Source organism: Carassius carassius, chromosome 30 (assembly GCF_963082965.1).
Source record: "Carassius carassius chromosome 30, fCarCar2.1, whole genome shotgun sequence".
NCBI lineage: Eukaryota > Metazoa > Chordata > Actinopteri > Cypriniformes > Cyprinidae > Carassius > Carassius carassius.
Window position 1 is genome coordinate 4,475,934 of NC_081784.1, and position 23,878 is coordinate 4,499,811.

A 23,878-nucleotide genomic window follows, 5' to 3' on the forward strand; every position below is an offset into this window, starting at 1 on the left:
CCCAATAACGTGTTATTTAGCCCCTGGAATGTGACTTTTAACAGGGGAACTCCACCAAAAAAATTATATTTAACCCCCCAAGAAACCTGTTTTTACTGTGGTACCGTCCCAGTAACAGAAAGTGTGGGAAGCTCTCTGGATATGATGCAGGAGGTAGTAGCTGGGCTCTTTTGTCATCTTTGAAACATCAATAACTGATCCCCTTCTTTACATTCCCTGCAGTGTTAAAACCACAGAGTGCTGAATCCTATCTCACATATCTAGCATCAGATCTGCTTATCATAATTTACACCTGGAGGTAAAAGAATGAGGTCAGTTTGAGGTCACCAATGGAAATACTAAGCTCTGTTCAAAGACAATGAAGGAATAACAGAATCAAGAATTTACACGTGCATCTCAAATTAAAACTTATTGTCACTAATTGAATGTTTTTTGTTTGTTTGTTTTTCCTCCACTGCTCATGCATGCAGATTAAGTGAATGCAATGTACTCTTACACAGTTTTACAATAACAAGAATACACAATTTTATAAAAGACTTCTTTATTCTTTATCATAATGAAGCACTTTCAACAAAATGAACTGTCTCCCATTTCATGTGTGGTACAGGACTACAATAATTCCAAGCTCAGGCAGTAGTTGGGATTTGGTATAAAAACTAAGTTGAAACTTTAAAAAAAAAAAACATAATAATAATAACAATAGTAATATCAGTTTAGATATCAGCATTACAAACTATCCAGAAATTAGACAAGAAAGGAAAAAAAATCTTAACAACAAAAATGGCCTTGACAAATGCAACATGTAATACAACTTGTACAACTTAGAAAAGTATACTTATTTTAGACTCACAGAGGACACATACATTGTATGTGTTAAATTATTATTATTCTTTTTGTTGTTTATTGTAAGGCAATAAAAAATGCTAACTACATCATTCACATATTCAGCAGTCTGTTTAAATACCTTATTTTTCTACAAAGTGAATTTACATTGTTTTAAAGTACAAAGTGCAAAGACTATGGTTTCCATCGTCGTTTGGTGGGGCAGGATCTGCGGGACGGGAGCGGGAACAATTGCTGCGGCCACTTCAGCCTTGCTTCTTTGACAGGATCTGAAGAAAGTTAGATGAGAGAATGAGGAATATGCTATTTAAAGCAATGGCTTTACTTTATAAATGCAATTGTAATTTGTAATTGGTTTCAATTCACTGCTCTGTAAAAAAGGATAAGTGAGAAGGTTGGAATGCATGTTGAGAATTTTAACAGCTACTGACATTAACTCACCAGTTTACAAGATGATGTGCCTTCACCTGTTTTTGCCCCTGAGAAAACACCAAATAGAAAGTTTTACAAGCCTGTTCTCCATTACATTACATGACGGCAATACAGGTTGTTTCTGAGAAAGTTATCAAACAAATGCAAGCACTCTTGGCCATTAAAACGACCACACAGTTTCTCAGGCTGAAAACTACAATAGCTCAGTATCTCCCTATTTTCTTTGTTTAGCAAATCAGCATTTCAGAATGATTTCTGAAATCATGTGACACTGAAGAGTGGAGTAATGATAATGAAAATTCAGCTCTGCATCACAGGAATAAATTGCATTTTTTAAATATACTCAAATAGACAACAGTTATAGAAATAATGATTTTTGATCAAATAAATGCATTGGAGAGCCTTGGTGAGGAAAAAAGACTTGCAAAATCACTAAAAAGCCATCATGACCACAAACTTTTGACCAGTAGTATATGTTGCAAACCCATGCATTTCATTCTTTTTTTCCTTTAGCATTTCAAATCTAATTATTCCCAGCATTCTCTGATGCAGTATAAACTGTAGATATTTCTCAGCCATCCATCAGGAAACAGAGAGACTCACCCTCTTCCTTAGTGACACCCAGACAGCCCATCAGTTCCTGTAGAGACAGGGCCTTGTCATTGCTGATGTCGCAGTACTCTACAAATTTCTTCACACACTTCTTGGGCTTGGATTTCTTGCGCAGTAAACGCTTGAATGGTTTGATTTCTTTCTTTCCGATGTCGCCGCTGGAATTCTTGTCAAGCTGACTGAAATACCAATGAACAACTCGTTCTTCCAGAGTATGACTGGGGTCTGGCTCCAACATCCTGAATGAAGGAAAAATCAAACACGGGTGTTTACATGCACATGATTTTCTGGATAAATGCCTGTGAAACATGTACTGCATATATAAATATTAAATGATGTTTTTCATTTGCTGCCTTTTGATTGGGCCCTGAATAGCAGCGTCAATTATTCCAGTCAGCTAATAAACAAAAAAATAAAAATAATTTTACTCCACACTGTAGGCAGGGTCAGTTCATTTTGCAAACCCGGCCCATTACATCTACATTTGTCTTTTCTTGTTTACCTGCCAGCAGAGGCCGGGTCAGTTACAGCATGGACCATGTCTGTGGACAATGCATCCAACACGCTCGTAAGAAATTCTGTCTTCTTCTCCCCAGGACATCCTGAGAAGAAAAAAAAAAAAGATGCTAAAATTACCAAATGAGTTATGGCCTTTAACTGTTTAGAATAACATGATTGAATTCTGAATTAATTTGAGTGAACTATTCCTTTAAATTGTACTTCACTTTCGATCATAAACTGTTCTTAATTTTCTTTTCTCATTGGAATTTATTGAGCTAAATAGCATTTGAAAAAGATTAAAGGACACATATCATCGTTTTATGTTCAGCTGTTGTGACTGAATTACCTCATGGGTGATTACCTCACTCTCCGTGCCTTATTAGTGTATTTTTCTTATAAAATAAATTAATAATTCGCTGTTCTTTTGAACTTTCTGTTCATCAAAGAATTGTACAAAGCTCCACAAAAGCAACACAACTGTTTTCAATATTGATAATAATACAAAAATGTTTCCTGAGCAGCATATCAGAATGATTTCTGAAGGAGCTTGTGACACTAAAGCCTGGAGTAATGATGCTGAAAATTCAGCTTTGCATCACAGGAATAAATTAGCAAACATTCAAATGCCAGAATGGTATTTTGAATTAAGTATGCAAAATATGCACTAAGTGCATTTTTTTAGGTTTTCAGTAAATGCTTATACTGCTACACATTAGTGGCTATTTGAGGTACTGGCGCCATAGGTGGCCCAATAAACAGTTGGAAGATGTAAAGCTGTCAGACGGTTTTACACCAACTGCACTTGAAGATAGTGGAGAGTAGGGGAGTTAAACAATGTTATGGCTTCAGAGATTCTGCATTGCCTTGTCGTAAAAATCAGACCTCCCCTATCCTGTCTGAGGAAGATGACAGCTGCCAATCAAACAGAGGATTTAGGTTTATGGTCACAGGTAAAAGTTAGCTTTCTGTGGGAATTGCTGTCTATAGATCTTTGAGAGAAACCCACAAACCAGTCAAAAACATGCCCAGAAATTATATTTTGTATAAGCATAATAAATGAAGCCTATTTGTAGGATTTTTTTTCCATGACAGTAAACCCAGCTAACAAAAATATGTTCTAATTATGTTTTGTCAACATTATTTATTGAATATTTGATTATTTTGCAAACATTATGGGAATGTTAGTTTTGAATGTTCTCTAACAGTCTGTAACAAGTAGTAACATTTAAAAAATGTTTGATGAATGTCCAGCTAAAACATTTCAGAGAAAAAAAAAACATTCCATGAGCAATGTATAAATAAAAAATGTTTTGCTAATGTTTTGAGAACATTATTAAAGACCATATAACTTTGAACTAATATTCTTGAGAACATTCCCTGTTATAGGAAGCAATTAACTTTAGTTAAGATCCCCCATAATCCTTTAATACCATGCAATAAATGGAGAAATATGAAAGAATCTATGTACATATTACTGTGATTATATACTAAAATTATATGCTTTACTATGTAAATATATTAATTACATAGTAAAGCATTAATGCATCACGGTAGACTGTAGTTTTTTGTGAGTAACTCTCTTTTAAGTAAATCTGGTGTAAAAAGTGTTTGTTTTATTTGAGCAAATCTTTGTCAGTTTCTTTAAGTAGCTTGTGTTACGTATATTGGCCACCCTGCTCTTTAGATGTTAGTGTTGGCTGTTGAAAACCCGAGGGAGTTTTAAACACTCCTACACCTTTTTTCTCAAATCAAGCTGTCTGTCCAAATAAAGCAAGATAAAGAAAGGGAAAGTGTGTTTGTGTGAGTGTGTGTGTTTGCAAGGAGAAGTCTTCACATGCTGGTCTGTTTATGGTCAGGTCCAGAGGCAACAGATTCTCTGGTGTAAGAAGTAAAGGCATGTTGAGGTCCTCGTGAACAGGTGTGTGTGTCAGAGAACGTGATCAGGTAAACAGACGGCCTCACACAGGCAAAATTTAAACACGTGTAGGTTTGTGAGTGAGTATCGTGTTCTGCGGGCATTTCTGCTCCTCACTGAGATCAGACACAATAAAATATCCATTCACACATGTTCATGTTTAGTGTAGTCTAGAGACACTCAAATAACAAACATATCGAACCTTTTAAGAATTCTTTTTGCTCTTGGCATTTTACATTAGTCAGAAAATGCCATTTTTAATGTGTCTTCAGGTTCCGTTTTAGTATGAATTTATAGAGTTTGAGCTGCATTGCAAAGAAAATACAGCTTACATATAACTCGTATAATATAAGGCTGTGTGATTTGGTAAAGAAAAACAAAAGCTTGATTTTTGACATGTATTATGATATGATATCTCTATGTTCTAAGCAATTCAATGCTGCAGGATTGGCATATTTTTGTTGACCAAAACATTTTCACATTTTATTCTACAACATAAGTCATGTGACCAAAGTGTAATTTGTTTATAGCCCACGTTTATTATATACGGCTATTGTTTTAGACCTCAAAATTCTTAAAGTTGCACTCATTTATGAAGATTATCGTGATGAATAGAATGTGAAAGGCTCATAAACTTTTTTTGGACATCAAGCTTATTTTCTGCAAAATCCCCAAAACAACAGAATAATCCAACTGAGTTGTTGTCGAGGGAACCAGGGTGATGCTAGATTCCAGATTGGCCTACAAAAATACTTCATGACTGAAGCGTTCTGTTAAACCTGCAAGATTACAGACAGAACTATTCTTTTTAGATACTTCTACTTAGAAAAATCAAAAAACAGTCAGACATTTGTATGAACTCTCCAGCTAATTTAAATGCTGATTGAGGATTCACTGAGTAAAGCCATCCAGATCCTGCATTTTACAACATTTCACTTGCGCTACACAGAATCCTGCAGTTTGTGGAACTTATATAAAAACTCTCAAGTTGCAGCAGAGTCATGAGAATTGCGGTATTGGCTGTGGATTGTGGCTGTTTAGCTGCCAGCAGCCGCCGGCCCCCATCAGCCCCCTTCTACGCCACAATTAACCAGCCGTGACCAGAGAGCTGCTCACACAACAGCACCTGTACACATGCTGCTGGCAGCCTGAACATCTCACACACACACACACACACACACCTGAGGAACAGAGGTTTATTCATTAACACATTGAGATATTGACATGTTTACCAAAGTGCAAGGCCACAAAGCTAGTCTAGTAGAGAATAAGATCAGCAATTACAATTAATCTGTGCCGCATGTTCAAAGATTTATGTGGGATAATATTAATCTCAGATTAATTTAACATTGAGGTGCATTTAAAATAACTGCATTAAATTTTGGGTGCAGAGCGATACTATCCTCTAAGAAAAACTGGCTATATATTACAAAACATTCATTGTGTTTCTTCACGTGTCATCAGTTTATTGGTTTTTACTGTCCTTAATATAACTTTCCATACTGCACTCTCAGAAAAAAAACTATTACTGGGCTGCTGATGCTACCATTTCAAAAGGTACTAAAATGTGCACTTTAGGTACTAATATCTATCATTAAGGCTTTAATATGCACCTTCAGGGGTAAATAAGGCACAAAAATGTACCTTTTGAATACTGTCCCTTTTTCTGATAGTGTGGGAGTCTTCGTAATATACCTTTACATAACAAAAGTCTGTTCCTTGATGACATCATCATTCAGGAAGTGACATCATACTGAGGGACATCAACACAGGCGGGAAGGAAGTCGATCGGAAGTTTAAGTCGGCCGCGTGCCGCCATCTTGTAGCAGAACTTCACTTGCGTTAGCATCCCATTGACTCCCATTCATTTTGGTGTCACTTTGACAGCGAATAACTTTACATCTGAGGCGTTTAAAGACTCCATTTGTCTATTTTTATTTCTAAAGATACACGACAATGTATAAAGGGTTCCATTACCTTTTATGTTACATTATGGCCCCGTAGAAACAGTTTTTGTAAAAATAGGCTAACAATTGCGTCATAACCACTCGACTCTCTGTCGCACAGTAGAGAAATTACCGTACAGACAGGAGGAGAAACTCACAGGCAAACTTAATAAGGCGTACGGGCGTTACATTTTAAAATACTATACAAAATAATTAATCAGAATACTTACTCCTTCTCACTCACGCCAAAGAACTCACGGCTCAAGCTCGCCGTCTCTGCAAGATTAACGATGGCGGTTTGCACGCACAGCTACTAGAAGATTTACATCTGTCAGACAGGTTGCTGACGTCATCAAGCTTAGTTTTAGTCTGCGCATCAGAAACGGAAGTGCTAAAAATTGCTAAAAATGGGCTTCACTTGTCTCAATTGAGTTCCAATGGGGTCACTGTGTCCATTTCTTTTACTGTCTATGCATCAACATCACAAACATCAGTGAGTTTTAGCAATTTGATTAATTTTGTAATCTAAAATGTTCTATATTGTTACATAAATCAGTGTGGTAGTATACAAATTAATGAGCTCATAAAAGAAAAAAAATAATACTGTTGCTCCCACACTGAACGATTTTTCAAATGTATTTATGAATCCCTTTACTTTTGAAGACATTTCCAAAGGGAGGTGTTGTCTGATTCCAAGAAAAATATAGCAAAGTAACACACACACACATTCTCACACCTCACTCACTGTTGCCTATTTCACCACTTTATCTTAATTAAAGCATGTAGATAATCCTATTAGTCAAAGTCTGGCCAGGGTTACTCCACATTCTGTTATTTGGGACTCAGACAAAGCATATTTCTCATGTATGTACAATAACAGAAAAGTACCATGGCATTTCTATGGTATTTTTTAGAGTAGGGTACTTTTAAAAATACTATAAAAATACCATGGCACTTAGTTGTTAGTAAAAACCATTATACTATAAATCCCATAGTATTTATACCATGCATTCGAATCATTCAGAATCATGGTAGATGCTTAAATGCCAGTAGAATAATAATATAATAGTTTTGCTCTGAAATAAACTAATTTGAATGAACTTGAAGTGAATCAAACTCTTTTTTTATTGGAAATTCACAGATGCTAGTGGTGCTAAAATCTTTAAATTCATGATATTAATATTCTTAATGTTCATTAATTATACACTACAGTTCAAAAACTTAGGGTGGTAATGATTTTTTATGTTGTAGACATTTTAAATGTCTCATGCTCACCAAGGGTACATTTATTGTGAAATATGATTTCAATTTAAAATATGTTTGATATATTTGAATAAGTTTTAAAATTGAATTTATTCTTTTAATGGAAAAGCTATTTTTTTAAATCATCCATTATTCTAATATAACATCATTCTTGCATGCTGATTTGCTACTCAAGAAACATTTCTTAATATTATCAGTGTTGAAAACATTTGTGCTGCTTAATTTTTGTGGAAACAATGATACATTTTGCAGGATACTGAAAGAATACAAAGTTTAAATAACTGAATTTATTTGTTTTGTTACATTATTGTTACTGTCACTTTTGACTAAACCAATGTGTCTTTGCTGAATAAAGGTAATTTCTTAAAAAAAAATTCTTGCTGACTCTAAAAATTTGAACAGTAGTGCATTTATTTATTTATTTTTTTTTTTTATAAAATAATAATCAATATGTAAGTATCAAACATATCACCTAGTCCACATACAGAGTTGTTATACTGCAGATCCTATTTATTTAAATCTAATCAACCACTTCATTCATGCTGGATGTGGAAGTCACTCCCTTGTTTCCTTTTTGCTGTTTTTTTTTTTATCTTTGCCCTTCACTCTTTTTTCCTCTGTTCTTCATCACAGCCACTCCCCCACACTCATTCCTCCTTGTCAACCTCGTAGTCTCATGCTATCAATTGCAATCTATCTTTTCTACCTCCCCTTTCCTCAGTGAGATGATCTGTTAACATCTGTCGTCTAGGCAGACCGTAGGGTCGTGGGAAACCAGGAGATGGTTTAAGACTCTTAATTTCACACACATACCTGAGCTCACATGCAAAAACATATAGATATAGATACACAATGTTATATTGTTCCAATTTTTTTGTTTACTTTGTGCAAGAGAGAATAAAAAGTGATAAACAAAAAATAAATACATAGTGCACCTATTAAAAGACACATATTTGATTAAATTTTTGTTATTTATTTCCTTGATGCCCTCTTTGGTGAAAAGCTGTTGTTTTTCATTTTTTCATCCTATTTTCTATAAATAGTCCTCTGGCTAGTTTTAAGTCACTCTCCAGCAAACCTTGCAAAATATTGTTTTTGCATCTGCTCATAAGTAGAGAGTTAAGCTCACCCTGCAGGTGTCTGTTCCTGTAATGGTCCTTTGGTTTGTTTTGTCTGGCGTTTCCATCACATTTTGGTTGTTCGATTCTAAAGTCCAGAAGGAATGAGAGTGAAAACAAAGCAGTATTGTTTACACTGTGATGAGTCTAACAGCTAAAATATTCCACCAATGTTAAGAAAAATATTTCGATTTTGCTTTAAAATAACAGAAATACTCTTGAAGAGACATTGAGTGATGGATTACATGAGGATGTCAACATGAAGTAATTTTTTATTTACCATTTCCTAAAAGAAAATGAAGTTGAGATGATATTTCCTTCACTATTGTGATGTATATGCAAAATAATAATATATAAGATATATATGTATAACCCCCCCCCCCCCCCCCCCCCAAAAAAAATGCAGGAAAAGAAATACATTCATGGACCCATTAGGAGAGTAAATGTGCTCCAATCATTGCCTAAAAGAGAAAGAGAGAGAGGAGGGTGATGGGAAGGTAGCACTTCCATGCGTGCTCTAATGCGCTGTCTGGCACACTGCCTGAGGCTTTGTTAACTCAATAGTCAATACCACATTTGGTGATAGTCAGGAAACCACTGCATCTCTCTATAACACTCCTTCAGCTCATTAAAGGTGCCCCTAAATGCAGAGAGTGCCACTGACCCCTGGCAAACACATTCACAATAGTTTGTCATTTTGCCAGGTTTCTTGGTCAGATTTGGTCTGCTTGAACAGTCCACCTGTTAGAATTTAATCAGAATGATTTGCTAGTATATTTACTTTTTGTCAATGAATGCAGAGCATAGAGGAGCTCTCTAAATGTTAAAAGAGACTGAAAAGTGAAAGACAAACTGCTTAAGTTGTATTTTGAGAACTAATTAAGGACAGATTTGTTTCCTTAAGTCGCCAGAGGTATTTTAAAGTGTTTAAAATAACATTTTGTTAAAACTGATGTTAAAGGAATAGTACACTCAAAGATAATAAATAAAAAATGCTGAAAACCTTCAGGCCATCCAAGATGCAGATGAGTTTGTTTCTTCATCGGAACCGACTGCTCAACAATGGATCCTCTGCAGTGAATGGGTGCCGTCAGAATGAGAGTCCAAACAGCTGATAAAAACATCACAATAATCCACACAATTACTCCAATTACAGTTATTTGCTTCACAAGATATTAACTGATGAACTGGAGGATCACTTGTGAATTATTGTTTTTTAATTTTTAATCAGCTGTTTGGACTCTCATTCTGACGGCACCCATTCACTGCAGAGGATCCATTGGTGAGCATTTCTTCAATTCAGTTGCAATGAAGAAACAAACTCATCTGCTTCTTAGATGGCCTGAGGGGTGAGTAAATTTTCATTTTTTGTGAATTATTCCTTTAAACGTCATGCTGCAGTAACATCCTAGTAGTTGTCCTGGAGAATTGTTATTATTATTATTATTTTAATGTACTTTGCTTTAAAAATGTTATATTGAGTGCATTACCTTGTGGATGTGCCAGGTATGGGCCGTCCAGTATCCACCAGGACACACCAGCAGTACCCGGTGGAGGGATGACACTGAACAGGTTTGTAGAGGCCACCGTGAGCACAATCTGGCACAAAAACCGCTTCATTTTTATGTTGTCTTGCTTCTTCCTGTGCTAAGAGCTGCTCTTGATCACATGAGGTCGCTGAGGTAAAGTGAGGCAGAGGAAAGGAGTCAAATAATGCAAGAGACACAATATGAATGAGTAAGTGTCAGTGTTCTCTGTAGTGAAGAGAAGACAAGCATCTGAGTTTCCATGATGAAAGGAGACAGTGCCCAGAAAAACAGTTCCCAAAAAATACCTTCTCCTTGAAATTTCCATAAATGTATTACATACAACTCACAATGCACAAAAGCTTGTGAGGAAGAGAATGCAAAAAGCTTGGTCTAAAATAATAATAATAATAAATCCAATGTTTGACTTATATCTTGTGTACTACAATGTCTTCAACTCTATGATTTTGGAAGGATGCGTCCTTCACTGCATATGATATCCCATGATCCTGTGTGTCTGATTCAGCTGGATAAAAGAACATACAAGTAAATGATGTCCAATGTTAAAAGCATTTATAATAAATTAAAATCTATTACATTCAAATGTATTATTATATCTTATTATTATTATTATTATTATTATTATTATTATTATTATTATTTATTTTGTGTTAATAAATCAACCTTTAATACATTTAAAACTATTTTATTTTTCTACATTTAAATGTATTATTACATTTTAATCCAGTTAATGACATTTAATTGGCAGTTGAACAAATTAATGTATAAATGCCATTTTAAAAATATGTATGAATTTTATACTGATAGATAAGCTTTGTATTTATTAAATATGATATATCATGATCCTGTGAGTGTGATTCATCTGGTTAAAGGAATGTAAATGCGGTCTGATGCGAAAATAATTAATAATACATTAAAATTAGTTCAATTCATTTAATACATTTTATGTAATTACATTTTAACTAGATTGATAAAATTGAATTGGCAGTTGAACAAATCAATTAAATGCATAAATGTTAATTTTTCTGTACTTTTTTTACTTTTAATGAAACATTGTATTAACTTAATATAAATGATCCTGTGTGTGAGATTTGGCTGGTTAAAACAATGTGAATGCTGTCTGATGTTTAAAGAATTAATAATAAATTAAAAATAGATTAAATTGATTTAAATCAAATTTGAATTCAGTTAATTAAATGCAATCACCATTTGAACATTTCCCCAACTTATGTTCCCTTATTGAGAAATAAGCGTTCAAATATTCATGGTTATATTTTGAATTTGTTTCATCTCACTGGAATTATGTTATTGTGCTTTCATACAAGAACGTTGCCTGTGAGGTCAAAGACTGGCTGGACGGTGAGGCTTTGGACACAACCGTGAAGAAATGGATGGACAAGGTTAAGAGAGGAAAGAGTCCGAGGGTAAAAGTGAGAGCTTGTACTTTATCAGGAGCCTGCGGGAATGTTTATGACATTAAGAAGTTAATGACTGCACAGGGCTCCTGCTGCTCGACCAGAATAAATATTTACACATTGTCTCCGAGTGCTTGCATTTGCAGTGTCTTTGAATAAAGATAGTGACCTTAGACGGAGTATTGCTGCATAAAACACATTGTTTTGGGAAAACAGTGGCATCTTAGCGCTTCCTTGCAATCCTGCATGAGACACAACGACAGACCGAAAAAAGCATGAATGATCCATATGGATCACAACCTTTTGAGCCATGAGATTTCTCTGCATCAGGAACCAATCATCTCATGTGCCACAACAGAGCTCTCCTGCAATGCTTTGAGCCGGATGATCTAATACAAGAAAGATTATGTTAAATGAACTGTGCATGTGTGTAAGAGAGAGAGAGAAATAGTGTTTTGAGTTATTTTAAAGCATCGCTAGGGTGTTGTGGGAGTTGCTACATTGCTGCTATAGCACTGCACTAAATACCACTTGGAACAGCTTTGCACTATTTGGGTTTATTTTAATTGTGCACTGTGCATCCCTACTGGTAACCATCTTAGCAAATGCGCAACAACACGCTTAAAACTCAAAACACCTTACACAGAAAGAGAGGAAGAGGATAACTATAAAAGGATGTGGGAGAGAGAATATCTTAGCAAATGCACGTTGTCAGGTCTTTGGCTTCATGTGAACATTGTTTTAGAAAATGTTGCCATGGATTTTCTCGTCTTTTTTAACCAAGAGACATCTTTTCTTTGTCTGTCTTTCATTCAGTTCTATTCTGAGCTTCTCTGAATAGCAATAATCACCCTTTAGACCTCAACGAATCAGCCGTAATCAAAACCATCAGCATTCTCTAACGTTATACTGAATGTTAATCAAGAGAACCTTACAATCAAGCTCACGCACACATAGACACACACACAAATGAGTCTATTAGGAAACACACACACTAGCTATGTAATAATGTCATCAGAATTGGATCTGTTACTGGGTTCTTGTCGTCATTTTTTCCCAGTTGGGTTTTAATGACATCTTTGTTGATTCTTTTATTATATCACCATCTCCAGCAATGGCTGAATGCCACAGTGAGCTGGATCTTCACTGTGTGTGTGTGTGTGTGTGTGTGTGTTTGAGCAGCTATAGCAACAATTTCATAATACTTACAGATATGTATCTGTCTTTGTCTCTCTATTCCCATACAAATATATTAGATTATGTAATAAAATTAACTGATAAAAAAAACAGAATTTGGTAATTGAAAAAAATATATAAAAATAGATTAAAAACATTTAACAAATGTTACCCTGGCAGCTAATCAAAAGAAATGAGATAAATGCTAAAATTACTGAAATTAAAACTAGAAACTAAACTATATATATATATAAATAATAAAAATGACAAAAGCAAATAACAAAATGAAAACAAAAATGAAAATAAAAAACTGAAAAAATACAAATTGACAATATTGAAAAATACTATGCAAATGATAATAAAAATAACGATCTAAAAGCTTCTCAGATGTTTATATAAATATTCCATGTTTTTCCCTTAGTTTCAGAATAGATCTTAAAAATTTTAATTGTTTGAAACTTTCCTCAGATTTGACATGACACCATAATTAAAATTTAAGGAATTCAATATGTTCTTAATCATTTCTCCTTAAATTATTCCAAAATCAAATGATCTGAGCTATCCTCTCCACAATAATGTCCCACATGAGTTCATCTGAGATAAGTTGAGAAGTGCATCGCTAAGTCGATTCAACTCTTCAGACCATGAGCATGATTGGCCACGCAAAAAGAAAATTACAAAATAAGATTTCTTTCTCAAAAGTCTGCACATAAGGTTATAGATCTCAATACGAACTCAAACAATTCTCATCAAATTCATTCAGTTTCAGGATATCTCATCTATACTATTCATATTAAAGCATTTTAAAGCTCTATAATCGTTCTGTATGTCATCGAGTGTCTAATTTGTCTGTTTTTGTATTTTCAGCAGACACATCAAGAGACAAAGCTGATATTCAAAGTCCACTGGCATCTCCTGAGCAAAGTAAGTACATAAAAACTGTTAGCATGTGACGATTTTCTGTCTTCTCCTAAATACCAAAACCAGTCTGACCCAGTTAGCATTTCATGTTGAAAAGTGATAACAGATGTTTGTCGGTAACTCACATGTTTTATTCCTGTTTGGTCGGCTACAGACCTGTGTCCAGAGTGTGGGGTGCTGAGAGATGATTTCTAGAACACACACACAAATGCACAAAACGTTAGTGAACGCTCGACCTAGACGGCATTTAAAAGCTTCATTGACACTCACCTTCCTCATCAGCGGACGGCTGGGATTCCACCACGAAAATCGCTGGTGGATCTGCATTTAGAATGGAGAAGATTTGCAAGGAAACTACAATTACAATTATAATCTAGACAGTCACATCACATGAGCCTTGACGCATTTGCACATTGCCCGGCCAGGACAGATTAGAGAAATGGAGAAAGAAAATCAAACCAAGAAGGATAAACTGAGGAGCACAAACAGGCAGATAAAGGGTTAAACGATGTTTAGTGGTTATAACTGACTCACTGAAAGAAAGAAAAAACTGTTTAAACATTCAATCTCTTTGCTTGACATCATGAAACACACTCTTGTAAAGACAAAGTGCAGTGTAGTTCAAATATAGAAGTCTGTAAATGCAAAAATGTGGATAAATATATGCAAAACAGCATCAAAAATTAAAACTTGGCAAGAAAATGTAAACATTTGCACCCTTTGACAAATTAAGGCCTAAAACATTTTTAAATCGGAGCAGAAAGTCTCATGACAATAATCTTGCATGCGCTGAAAAAAGTTTGTGTATTGCTCATTATTTTTCTTTTCTTTTCCAATATAAACATCTAAACTTCCTTAAATCAAGACACATTTACTTGAGATGCAGTATGAAATATAACAAAATTAAGTGCACTGACGTTTAAAGCAAGAATGAACATCTGTCAAAGGGGTACGGAAAGTTCTTTTCCCTTTTGCATCTAGAGAATACATGCAAACACACACACAGACAGAGGGGACATATGATGTGTTGTGCGCAGATGGGGATGAAGGAACATCGCTAGGCGCTTTGGCCACAGGAATCTAAAATGCTGAGAACCGCAGGTGTGGTTAACCTCAGCAGGGTCAGGATTAACCCATAAGAAGATAAACTGCCCCTTCTCTCTTGGTGTTTTTCCCTACTAACATCCTTGGGAAAAAAAGTTGAGGAACTTGGGGAACAGCCACTGTCAGCACTCTGATGAAGTGATAATGTATTATGAGATTCTACCCTGTTATTTATATGACTCAAAAATTTCAGTGTAGCTCAACACATCAGTGATTTTCAATATATATTTTTTTTTTTTTGGCTTTTTGCCATTTATTTGATAGGACAGCCCAAAAGTGACAGAAAATGGAACAAAGAAGGAGAATGCGTGGGATCGGGAAATGACCCAATATGTGAAACCAGGTCATCATCATGCTTAGCGCACTATTGTCCGAGCCACACCTCTGACAATGGATCTGTTCTGAAACCTAGTGAGCTGCCTTGCTGTCTACTGCCTAAAAAGGCAACTGCAACTCCACTGCCATTTCCTTCCTCAGTAAGTTTGCAAAAATCTAAACATTTTTTAAATCAAAATACATTTTGCAAAACTGAAAAAAAAATTACTTAAGATGTTAAATTGTTCTTTTGGAACAATAAGTCTTAAAAAAAAGGAAAAAAAATAAAAAAAATTGCCAACGTGGAAATTTAATTTAAGGGGGAAAAGTTTATTTTTCTTATCCCATTGGCAGACCTTTTTTTCTTTCTGAATGTGAAGTTAATTAATCTTTCAGAAACAAGACTTGTTATCCAATGTCATTTTGTTTTTCAAGTAATCGTGTCTTCATGTAAGAATGTTTAAGTACTCATGCAAGAAAAAAATACAGAGGAAAACATTTTTTTAATTTTTTTTTCAGTGTCTGCATTCACAAAATAATGTTCACCACATGAAAAGCACAGGAAACTATAGTTGTGAATGATTTCAAGAGTTTGGCATTAGCAGTTTGTTTCCTTTTTTACAGGTATACTTTGAAATCTGCCATTTGGGAAGTAAAATCCTATTATTATTATTTTTTTTTTTTATCAATACAGAAATAAGAAATAACTTCTAAGAAATAAACTTCAACAGAAATCTTTACATCTCCCATAGCTGAGTTTTTAACCTGAAAAGGACATTCCTCTTTTAACTGAAAATAAAGGAACAAAAAACAGGATGATCATCTAGACATCAGGTGGACTGTGCTGTTTTGTGAAAGGAGCAAATCAGTGGTATTAGTAGTGCATGAAAAAGGTCTTCATCTGGAAAGAAGAGAAACGACTTCCAGGTGAATTGGTTAATGTTCACTGCAGTACTCTGACAAAATCGTGAAGCCCTTCGATTTCATTTTAACGACTGTGAAAAGCAAAGGCTGTTATTACAGCGTCTCTCTGTTTAACGACTCCACCATACGACCATTTACTTTCAGCCCTGAAGCAACTTCAGTACTCTCAATTCACAAAATATTAGAATGGCAAGCCGTAACTTGCAATACAGATGCACACAGACATTAAAACGTAGCTGCCAGTGCAGATTGTCCCTCATGAAAGTCTTTACCATATCGTTAAAGATATTCACCTGATTTTCCTGCTTCCTTTTGATTTGCTTTACCACCCTTGGACCCTAAAAATCAACAGGACAATCACAGGTTACTCAAGCTTGCATTTTAGTAATTCTACAACTAGAATTTAGTAAATTCTAACTGGACTATAACATTCAAATGTGTCCCACAGATCAGAGAAAGTTTTCCAGGAATGGTTCGATTGAAATGACTTACTTTTTAAATTATGTATTAAGCCTCTACAGAGGAACATGATAATGTTATAGAGACTGCAGGGGGTAAAAGCCATATGACACTGTCTTGGAGTAAAAGAGCAAGAATGTTTGTGTTCGGCCGCTTTGCCTGCCAAACGTGCATTTGTTTTGTGATGCTTCCCCAGACCTAAATGATTAAGCTGTTGCATGTGCAATTAAATCTAATCGGTCCTTTTCTAGTGAAGCTGTGGTGGTTGTTCAAAGCCATGCCAACAATGTTATGATCCAGGAACCCATGGCCTGCAGTGACAGAGTTTCAGTTTTGTGCGTGAGTCTGTGTTTAATGCAGTGCTATGCTAGTTTACTGCATGTGGCTTTGGTTATGTGGTATTGTTATGCTAGAACATTTCTGCAGATTAGGATTAGCTCTGTTCTGGCATCTCACAGTGCTATCGCTGTCTTAGATACTGCTTTCTAGGAGCTTAGATGCTGAGTTTCGGCATTTCTCTGTTGATTTATATTCCTAAACAACTATCATGTTCTGAAACATTGCGATTGTGTCATCAACGTAGAGATTTCTTTTTAAAATAACTTTCATGAAGTTCATCACTTCATATTTAAAAACAAAGCAGAGGAAGTATGGTACCTTGGCATTGAGGTTTCTTATTGGCTACTGCTGAGCCGCTGATGGGTCTGCCACTGGGGTTCACACACCAACAATAACCAGTGTAGCTGTGGCACTGAACCTGTTAGTCGAATACAGCACAGATAAAGAAAAAAGACAGATAGAAAGGCAGAAATATTGAGAAATTTGACAGTGAAATTGTTAAAGGTATATATATATATATATATATATATATATATATATATATATATATATATAAAAATGCTGGGCTGTTTTAACCCAACTTCGGGTCAGATATGGACTAACCCAGCTGTTGGGTAAAAATTTTTAATTCAGTTTTTAACCCAAACGTTGGGTTAGTCCATATTTGACCCAAAGTTGGGTTGAAACTACCCAGCATTTTTAATAGTGTACATTATCCACTTCTAACCAACAACAATCCATCCATCCATCCATCTATAGTTTTATTGTTCTGTCGTTATATTGTTCATCTCACACCTCACTGTAGGTTCCGTCAGGATTGCAGACAGGTACAAACACCTGTGGGAAGAGTTTCTTGGCTTGTTGTTCTGTGTATTTCTTCTCTGCCACACACCTGGACGTATCTGGAGACAGAACACAGTTAAATCCAGCAAGTCAGAAAAACTATGTAACCATCTATGTTATTATATGGCCAAAAATGACACATTGTCGTGTTCTTATTTGGCCAGTCAATACGTAATTTGTTGTAAACTAAAAACTAAAAAAACTAAAAAAAAAAAAAAACTCTTGATTATCCTAGCTTATTCAAATAGCTAAGTAGTCAAAAGTGAGTCAGGATTATAAAATGCGACACGTCTGCTTTGGAGATCTTGAGAAGTACTATAAACTCGATGATTCATTTGTTCACAGGCTCTGTCCGTTCTCTTTTCTATATATAGCCTAAAACTTTATTTCCCATTATTTCACTTTAAGCACACAGTCGCTATTCTGCTCATCGTGTCAGTGTAATATAGAAAACAGAGAGTCCGCAGAAAGTGAGTGCATTCAATTCAAACCGACACACCAGTCCTCTGGCGTTCTCTCTCTGACTGATGTGGCATGGGTGTTTTTTCTTTCCTTTTTCTTTTTTTCAGAGGAAAGGAAAGAATGGTAATGGCTTAAGTAAATGAAGCAGGAAATAAGACTTGGTTTCTTTGCAGTGCCATGTGACCTCTCAGACACAGAATCATTCAAGATGTTTCAGAAGTGTTGGATCCCTGTGTGTGGTTGGGAGTTCGACCAACTGTCCTACTGGAGTCATCACAATCTCTATACCATTTCAGTGGTCAAACTTCTGCAGATCTCTTTCTGTCATTCTGTGTTGAGTCTGTATGAGCTGATGGTCCAGCAGGTTGTACTGTATCTCTGTATGTACATATATGTGCGAATTTGTGGGGATGTCAGAAAATCATCCAGACCTCAAAGGAGACATAAACGCACTCTCTCCACTGGGCAAATCCTTAAGACACTTTCAGTCTGGGATGGCACAAGAGGATAAGTAAGGAACTCAGTGAAAAAGATTGTTTACAAGGTAAATGCTAACCTATAAATATATGTATATACTGAAAAGAATACAGGGCTTCTGTAATAGTCTTCCTGCCGAGCCAAATACAATGAGAGTGTTTGTGAGCCATTTGACCTTTGACCTCTATGGTTACTGACAACGTATGGTCTTCCATTCTTACAAATAACCACCGATCTCTTACACATATGAATGCACCACTATTTTTACACAGGCAAAATCCCCATCAAGATCTTTGCAAAGATACAATTTATGTATTTAGTGAAACTGAACTCATTTTTATCAGTCATTGTATATTTGTATATACTGCTACACTTTTCTGCCAATGTGGCCTTGGTTACATCATCAGTAATGAAAAGTCATTTCAAAGTCATAAAATGTAAGTTAATATTTTTTTGGGATAATTTTATTTTAATTTATGTTATTAAACTTTATTATTATTAAATGTATAAATGTAATATTTAATATATTATTAAAACAAACATATTATTAAATTTATAAATTAAATGCTTTACTTTGTATTTGATGACAGCCTTTTTTTGTAAAACATTACAACTTTTTTTTTTTAGGATGCACTGATAAGGAAAATAAGGAGCACAGTTAAATCTGCATCATTTTTGTCTCATCAAATCATCAACTCAATTCAGGTTGCTTCAAATCTCAGTTAGTGTGAACGCCTCTTAAGAGTACAATTTGAAGTGTCATAGAGGACAATGTGTTGTGCTCTGCAAATTCCCGCTCTGTCTCATCAAAGAATCATTTATCCCTAGATGGATTTAACCCTGCCCACCTCGACCCTGACCTACAAAGGGCTTCAGGTCGACCAGCAACAGTTTGATTGGTAAACTCTGACCTTTGCATGGCCCTCGTATGACCTCCAGCTGAGGGTCACTGCACTTTGCACGAAGAAACTCGCAGCGGGAACTGAAGGTTCGTCCGTCTGATGCACACAGCGGCTTGCGAGAAGCTCCAGAACAATCCATATTGCATTCTTTATCTTGCTCCACGCGCAGAAGCTGTGAAGATGGACAGGAAGAGATGTTAGCGTGTTGCTAGGCTAACAATGTGATACTCTAGGCAGCATAAAAATATATAAGTAAACTTTTAAGTTAACTTTTTTGTTTAAGATAACATTTAAATGTAATATTTAAATGTATTATATATATATATTTTTTTTTTTTTTTTTTTTTTACATTTTTTTTTTTTAATTTTTTTTTACATTTTTTCCAATGCCCAGTTTTTCTTATCTTTTCTTTTTTTGGGGGTGGGCTCATGAAAGTCTCCAATGGAGGCCTTGATGTCTTTTGAGCTCATAAAACACTCCATTCTCTATTGTTCTGTCACATTCATTTACCAAAAAATAAACACAAAGAAGCGCATACAAAACACAGAGAGACAAATAGCATTCACACACCCCTCTATGTCTGTGTCACATCTTGTTTGTGAATGATGGATTGTGGGAGAAAGAAAGAGGTGCTGACGGCCTCTTGTGAAGTGTTTTTATCTGTCTGTCACTCTCACACCTGCACAAGTACGGCCACAAACAAGTCACACACTCCCCTTGATTGAATACTGTGTGTTTGCTCCTTGTGCGATGCAGGAATGTTCAATGACACTGCAAACATCACCTCACCAACAAATTCAAGAGTGGACAGGAAATTGACTTGCTTTGTGTCAAGATATTATCTGTACAGATGCGTTTGTAATGTTCAGATGAGTTATAATCGGCCAAACTGGCGACCGCAAAAAAAAAATAATAATAATATTGAAAAGATACTGACACACACAGATTCACCTGCAGCCAATAAATCAGCCACAGGAAAAGAGCATATGAAAGTAGTGTCGAAAGGAAACAGATTCTTCATATAATGCTGATGGGTAGGATCATTACCTACTCAAAAATTAGCCATGGCTGACATCCTACAAATGACTTTCTGTGTGTGTGTGTGTGTGTGTGTGTGTGTTTGAGGGAGCTCTGCACCTGGAAGATGGTTTCAGAGGGGGTTTGAGGATAAACCCTTCGCCCCTGGCAATGGGAGACAGCTCTGCTGTCATCTCTGATCGTAAATCTAGAGCTGATGAATGCTGGGGAAGTGTGTGTGTGTGTGTGTGTGTGTGTGTGTGTGTGTGTGTCTCTGTGTGTGTGTCTGTGTGTGTGTGATGAATGTGAAGCTGGTTCAGGCATAGTGGAAGAGGGGTTGTGGGTGTACAGAGTTTTTTTTTTATTGAGTTATTGGTCAGTTAATCCTTCTCTTCTGAAATCCCCAGTGTGTGTGTTATTGCCAAGAGCTTTCTCTTTCATAGATCAGGAGACTAAATTGAGATCTTTGTGATGTTTTGTTTAGGTATGACCTTTGTCTTAGATGTTTCTTGTAAAAGTCCTTAAGAGGAATAACAAAATAACCACAAAAAATAGGGGCAATAGGATTTGAGGTTTGAAAATAATCTTTTCTTTTCTTCACTAAGATGAACAAACTGAAAAAAAAAATCATATTTTGCATTCACAATGTACCTGAACTTCACAGTGAACTTAAAGTAAAATCCACTTTTAAATTCAGCTTTCAGTCCACTCACAGTTATTTTTTGTTACATGCATGTAGGCAATATATTTATTTAATTAAATCCCACCCACTTTGAGGTTTAATTATTGCACTTGGCCAATTGTGATTTCAATTTTATTTCAACTGGCTGCAGTACATCCTGTCTCTGTGTGTGACAGAAAAATATGTTTTAAAAGGAAAACAGTTCTCTTCATCATTCCACGACGGGCTGCTTTTCACTCTTAATTCAGAATATTTCTGAATGAATAAACCATAAGTTGTGAATAAGAGGGTCTGATGTCTGGATCTGGTTGTTTGTGTGCATTGGTTTGTGACTGACTGACTCTCGCTGTCTGAGATCATGGCTGACACTGACCCCCCTCGAAACTCTCAGTCCCCTCTCTCTGTCTTTATCTCCGACAAACACACAGTCTTTCTCTCTCTGTTCTCACCCCGCTCGCTCTCTTGAGTTTTCTTTGAGTCTGTCTTACACACATGCACTTTCTTTATCTTCCCTTCGCACTCTCCCTCTGGTCTCTGCAGCTGTGACCCGGTGCCCCTTCCGCTCCGTCATTCTCAGCGCTGCTGTCAGAAAGCTCGCAGGAGGCCCGACAGAGATGTCAGGAAACAGATCCTGCCCGGAGCGCCGCCGAACCAACCACAATAGGCCACGATGGTCATCTCGCGATCCCGGCCAAGACAGAGTTCACAGTCCTCCCATGCGTTCACGGTTCAGTTCGGTCACAGTCGGCGTCCAAGACATGGACAAAACCAACATGACCACTGCAGAGACCACATTGCGGCCAAGACACATTTAGCAATTCAACATTTCAGAAGTTGAGATCAAACCAAACAGACCCCACAAATCCAGACACGGCCAAATAATCACCAATCAGTTCAGCCACAGCCAAACCCAGACACGTCCATTGAACATCATCCGGGGGAATCTGAAACCACCCACGACCACGGTCTGTATACAGCATCAACAGCTGGTCACAGAGATTCTTTTTCCTTTTTCTTTTCTTACTTAAATGTTGTTGTTTTTTGATAACATATTGTGTGTTATTGTTCCTTGAATAAAATTTTTTTTTTAAAAGTTGGTCACAGAGACACCAGAGGACCAGCAGAACCGGGCCAAATAGACCTCAGATGGTTTCTGCACCATGAGAACAGTGACAGTTTCACATCCTTTTTTTCTTAAAAATTCTATGTGTATATATATATATATATATATATATATATATATATATATATATATATATATATATATATATATATATATATATATATATATATATATATATAGAGCCTAAATTTAATTTAGTAATTTTGTTACTTATAACTTACTTTAAGGACATTTATTTATTTATTTATTTTGTTTTTAAATGTATTTGTATATTTATTTTATTTTACTTTATTTAAATTACTTTTAATAGTTTTAGTTTTCATCAACAGTACTGACCACTAGCTTCAAATAATGTAATGTAATGTAATGTAATGTAATGTAATGTAATGTAATTATATTATATTATATTATATTATATTATATTATATTATATTATATTATATTATATTATATTATATTATATTATATTATATTATATTATATTATATTCATGTTTTCAAACATGTTTTCCTGAAGTAGATTTGTTGTGCGTTGCTATGTGGTTGCTAGGTGCTGCATACTATTTATTATTCCTCCTTTTTGAAGATCATGATTATAATGTCCTAAAAAAATAATAATGCAACAAGCTGTACAGTTTAAGTATTTTTAAATACTTAATGTAAGGAGTTTGTCAAATCACTAACCATGAGTAATAAAGATGTTTGATTAGCAAGCACTGCTAATTAATGAGTTAAACGTTCTTCACTGGTTCTTGCTGCACATTTGGTTCTGCAAAGAAACCCTTTCTTAACAAAATAATTTGTCAATTTATTGCTTTATTAGCCATGCTATAAGGCTATTTAGAAAATAAAAAAAGTTTTTATTTTACATTATAGGTTCTTTAGATCTGGTTATTTGCATTTTAAAGAGTCTGTATTTCTGGAAACTTTAAAACAAGAAATGATCCAGATTCAGAGCTAAATGCCAGCATCGGGCCACTTTGTCAATGTTTGTGTGTATATGGCATTGATGTATGACCACCATCATGTTAACATGTCTCTTACATGACATATAATGTATCTTCTAACCTACTGCAGAGAATTGCAGACAAAACAAGCCTCTGTCTGTTTTTCCTGAAACACTGTTCTAGTCCTCTGCAGTTGCTCCGCCCCATCGGTTTTCCTTTTCTCCTATTTTATCATTACCCCTCAAAGAATAATCAATTGAGATGTAAAGTGAAGCATGAGGAACTGAAAGAAATGAGGAGAGAAAGAGAGAGAGAGAGAGAGAGAGAGAGAGAGATGAACATTTTTTTTAAATTTTTTTTTTTCAGAAGACCCACCAGCAGACAAACCTCAAATCCTATTACCCCATTTTGGCAGTGAGGCATTGTGGGATTGAAAGCAGCGATTCAGGGGCCAACCTCCAGCAGAGAGTGCATTGTGCCCCATAGAGGGCCACATGGGGGCCGTGGGGCCCCAGAAAGGACAAGGGGGGCCTCCCAACCACAGACGAAGGCCCAGAGAGGCCCCTCACACCTTGGCCGCAAAGGGTCAATGGGGG

General features: G+C 35.7%; 1 protein-coding gene across 1 annotated transcript in view; it reads right to left on the reverse strand.

Annotated features, from left to right (window-relative positions):
- Window positions 1-526: 526 nt before the first annotated feature.
- The window catches only part of LOC132110444 (SPARC-related modular calcium-binding protein 2-like), a 29,321-nt gene continuing 5,969 nt past the window's right edge, over window positions 527-23,878 (reverse strand). Inside the window, exons 2-13 of the mRNA XM_059517054.1 lie at window positions 19,524-19,686; window positions 17,626-17,732; window positions 17,149-17,248; window positions 16,326-16,370; window positions 13,960-14,043; window positions 13,815-13,880; window positions 10,121-10,307; window positions 8,642-8,718; window positions 2,390-2,489; window positions 1,879-2,126; window positions 1,285-1,322; window positions 527-1,100 (exon numbers count right to left, since the gene is read on the reverse strand). Of these exons, the coding sequence (XP_059373037.1) occupies window positions 1,089-1,100; window positions 1,285-1,322; window positions 1,879-2,126; window positions 2,390-2,489; window positions 8,642-8,718; window positions 10,121-10,307; window positions 13,815-13,880; window positions 13,960-14,043; window positions 16,326-16,370; window positions 17,149-17,248; window positions 17,626-17,732; window positions 19,524-19,686 (1,227 nt within the window). The 3' untranslated portion in view covers window positions 527-1,088. The remainder of the gene's footprint in view (window positions 1,101-1,284; window positions 1,323-1,878; window positions 2,127-2,389; window positions 2,490-8,641; window positions 8,719-10,120; window positions 10,308-13,814; window positions 13,881-13,959; window positions 14,044-16,325; window positions 16,371-17,148; window positions 17,249-17,625; window positions 17,733-19,523; window positions 19,687-23,878) is intronic.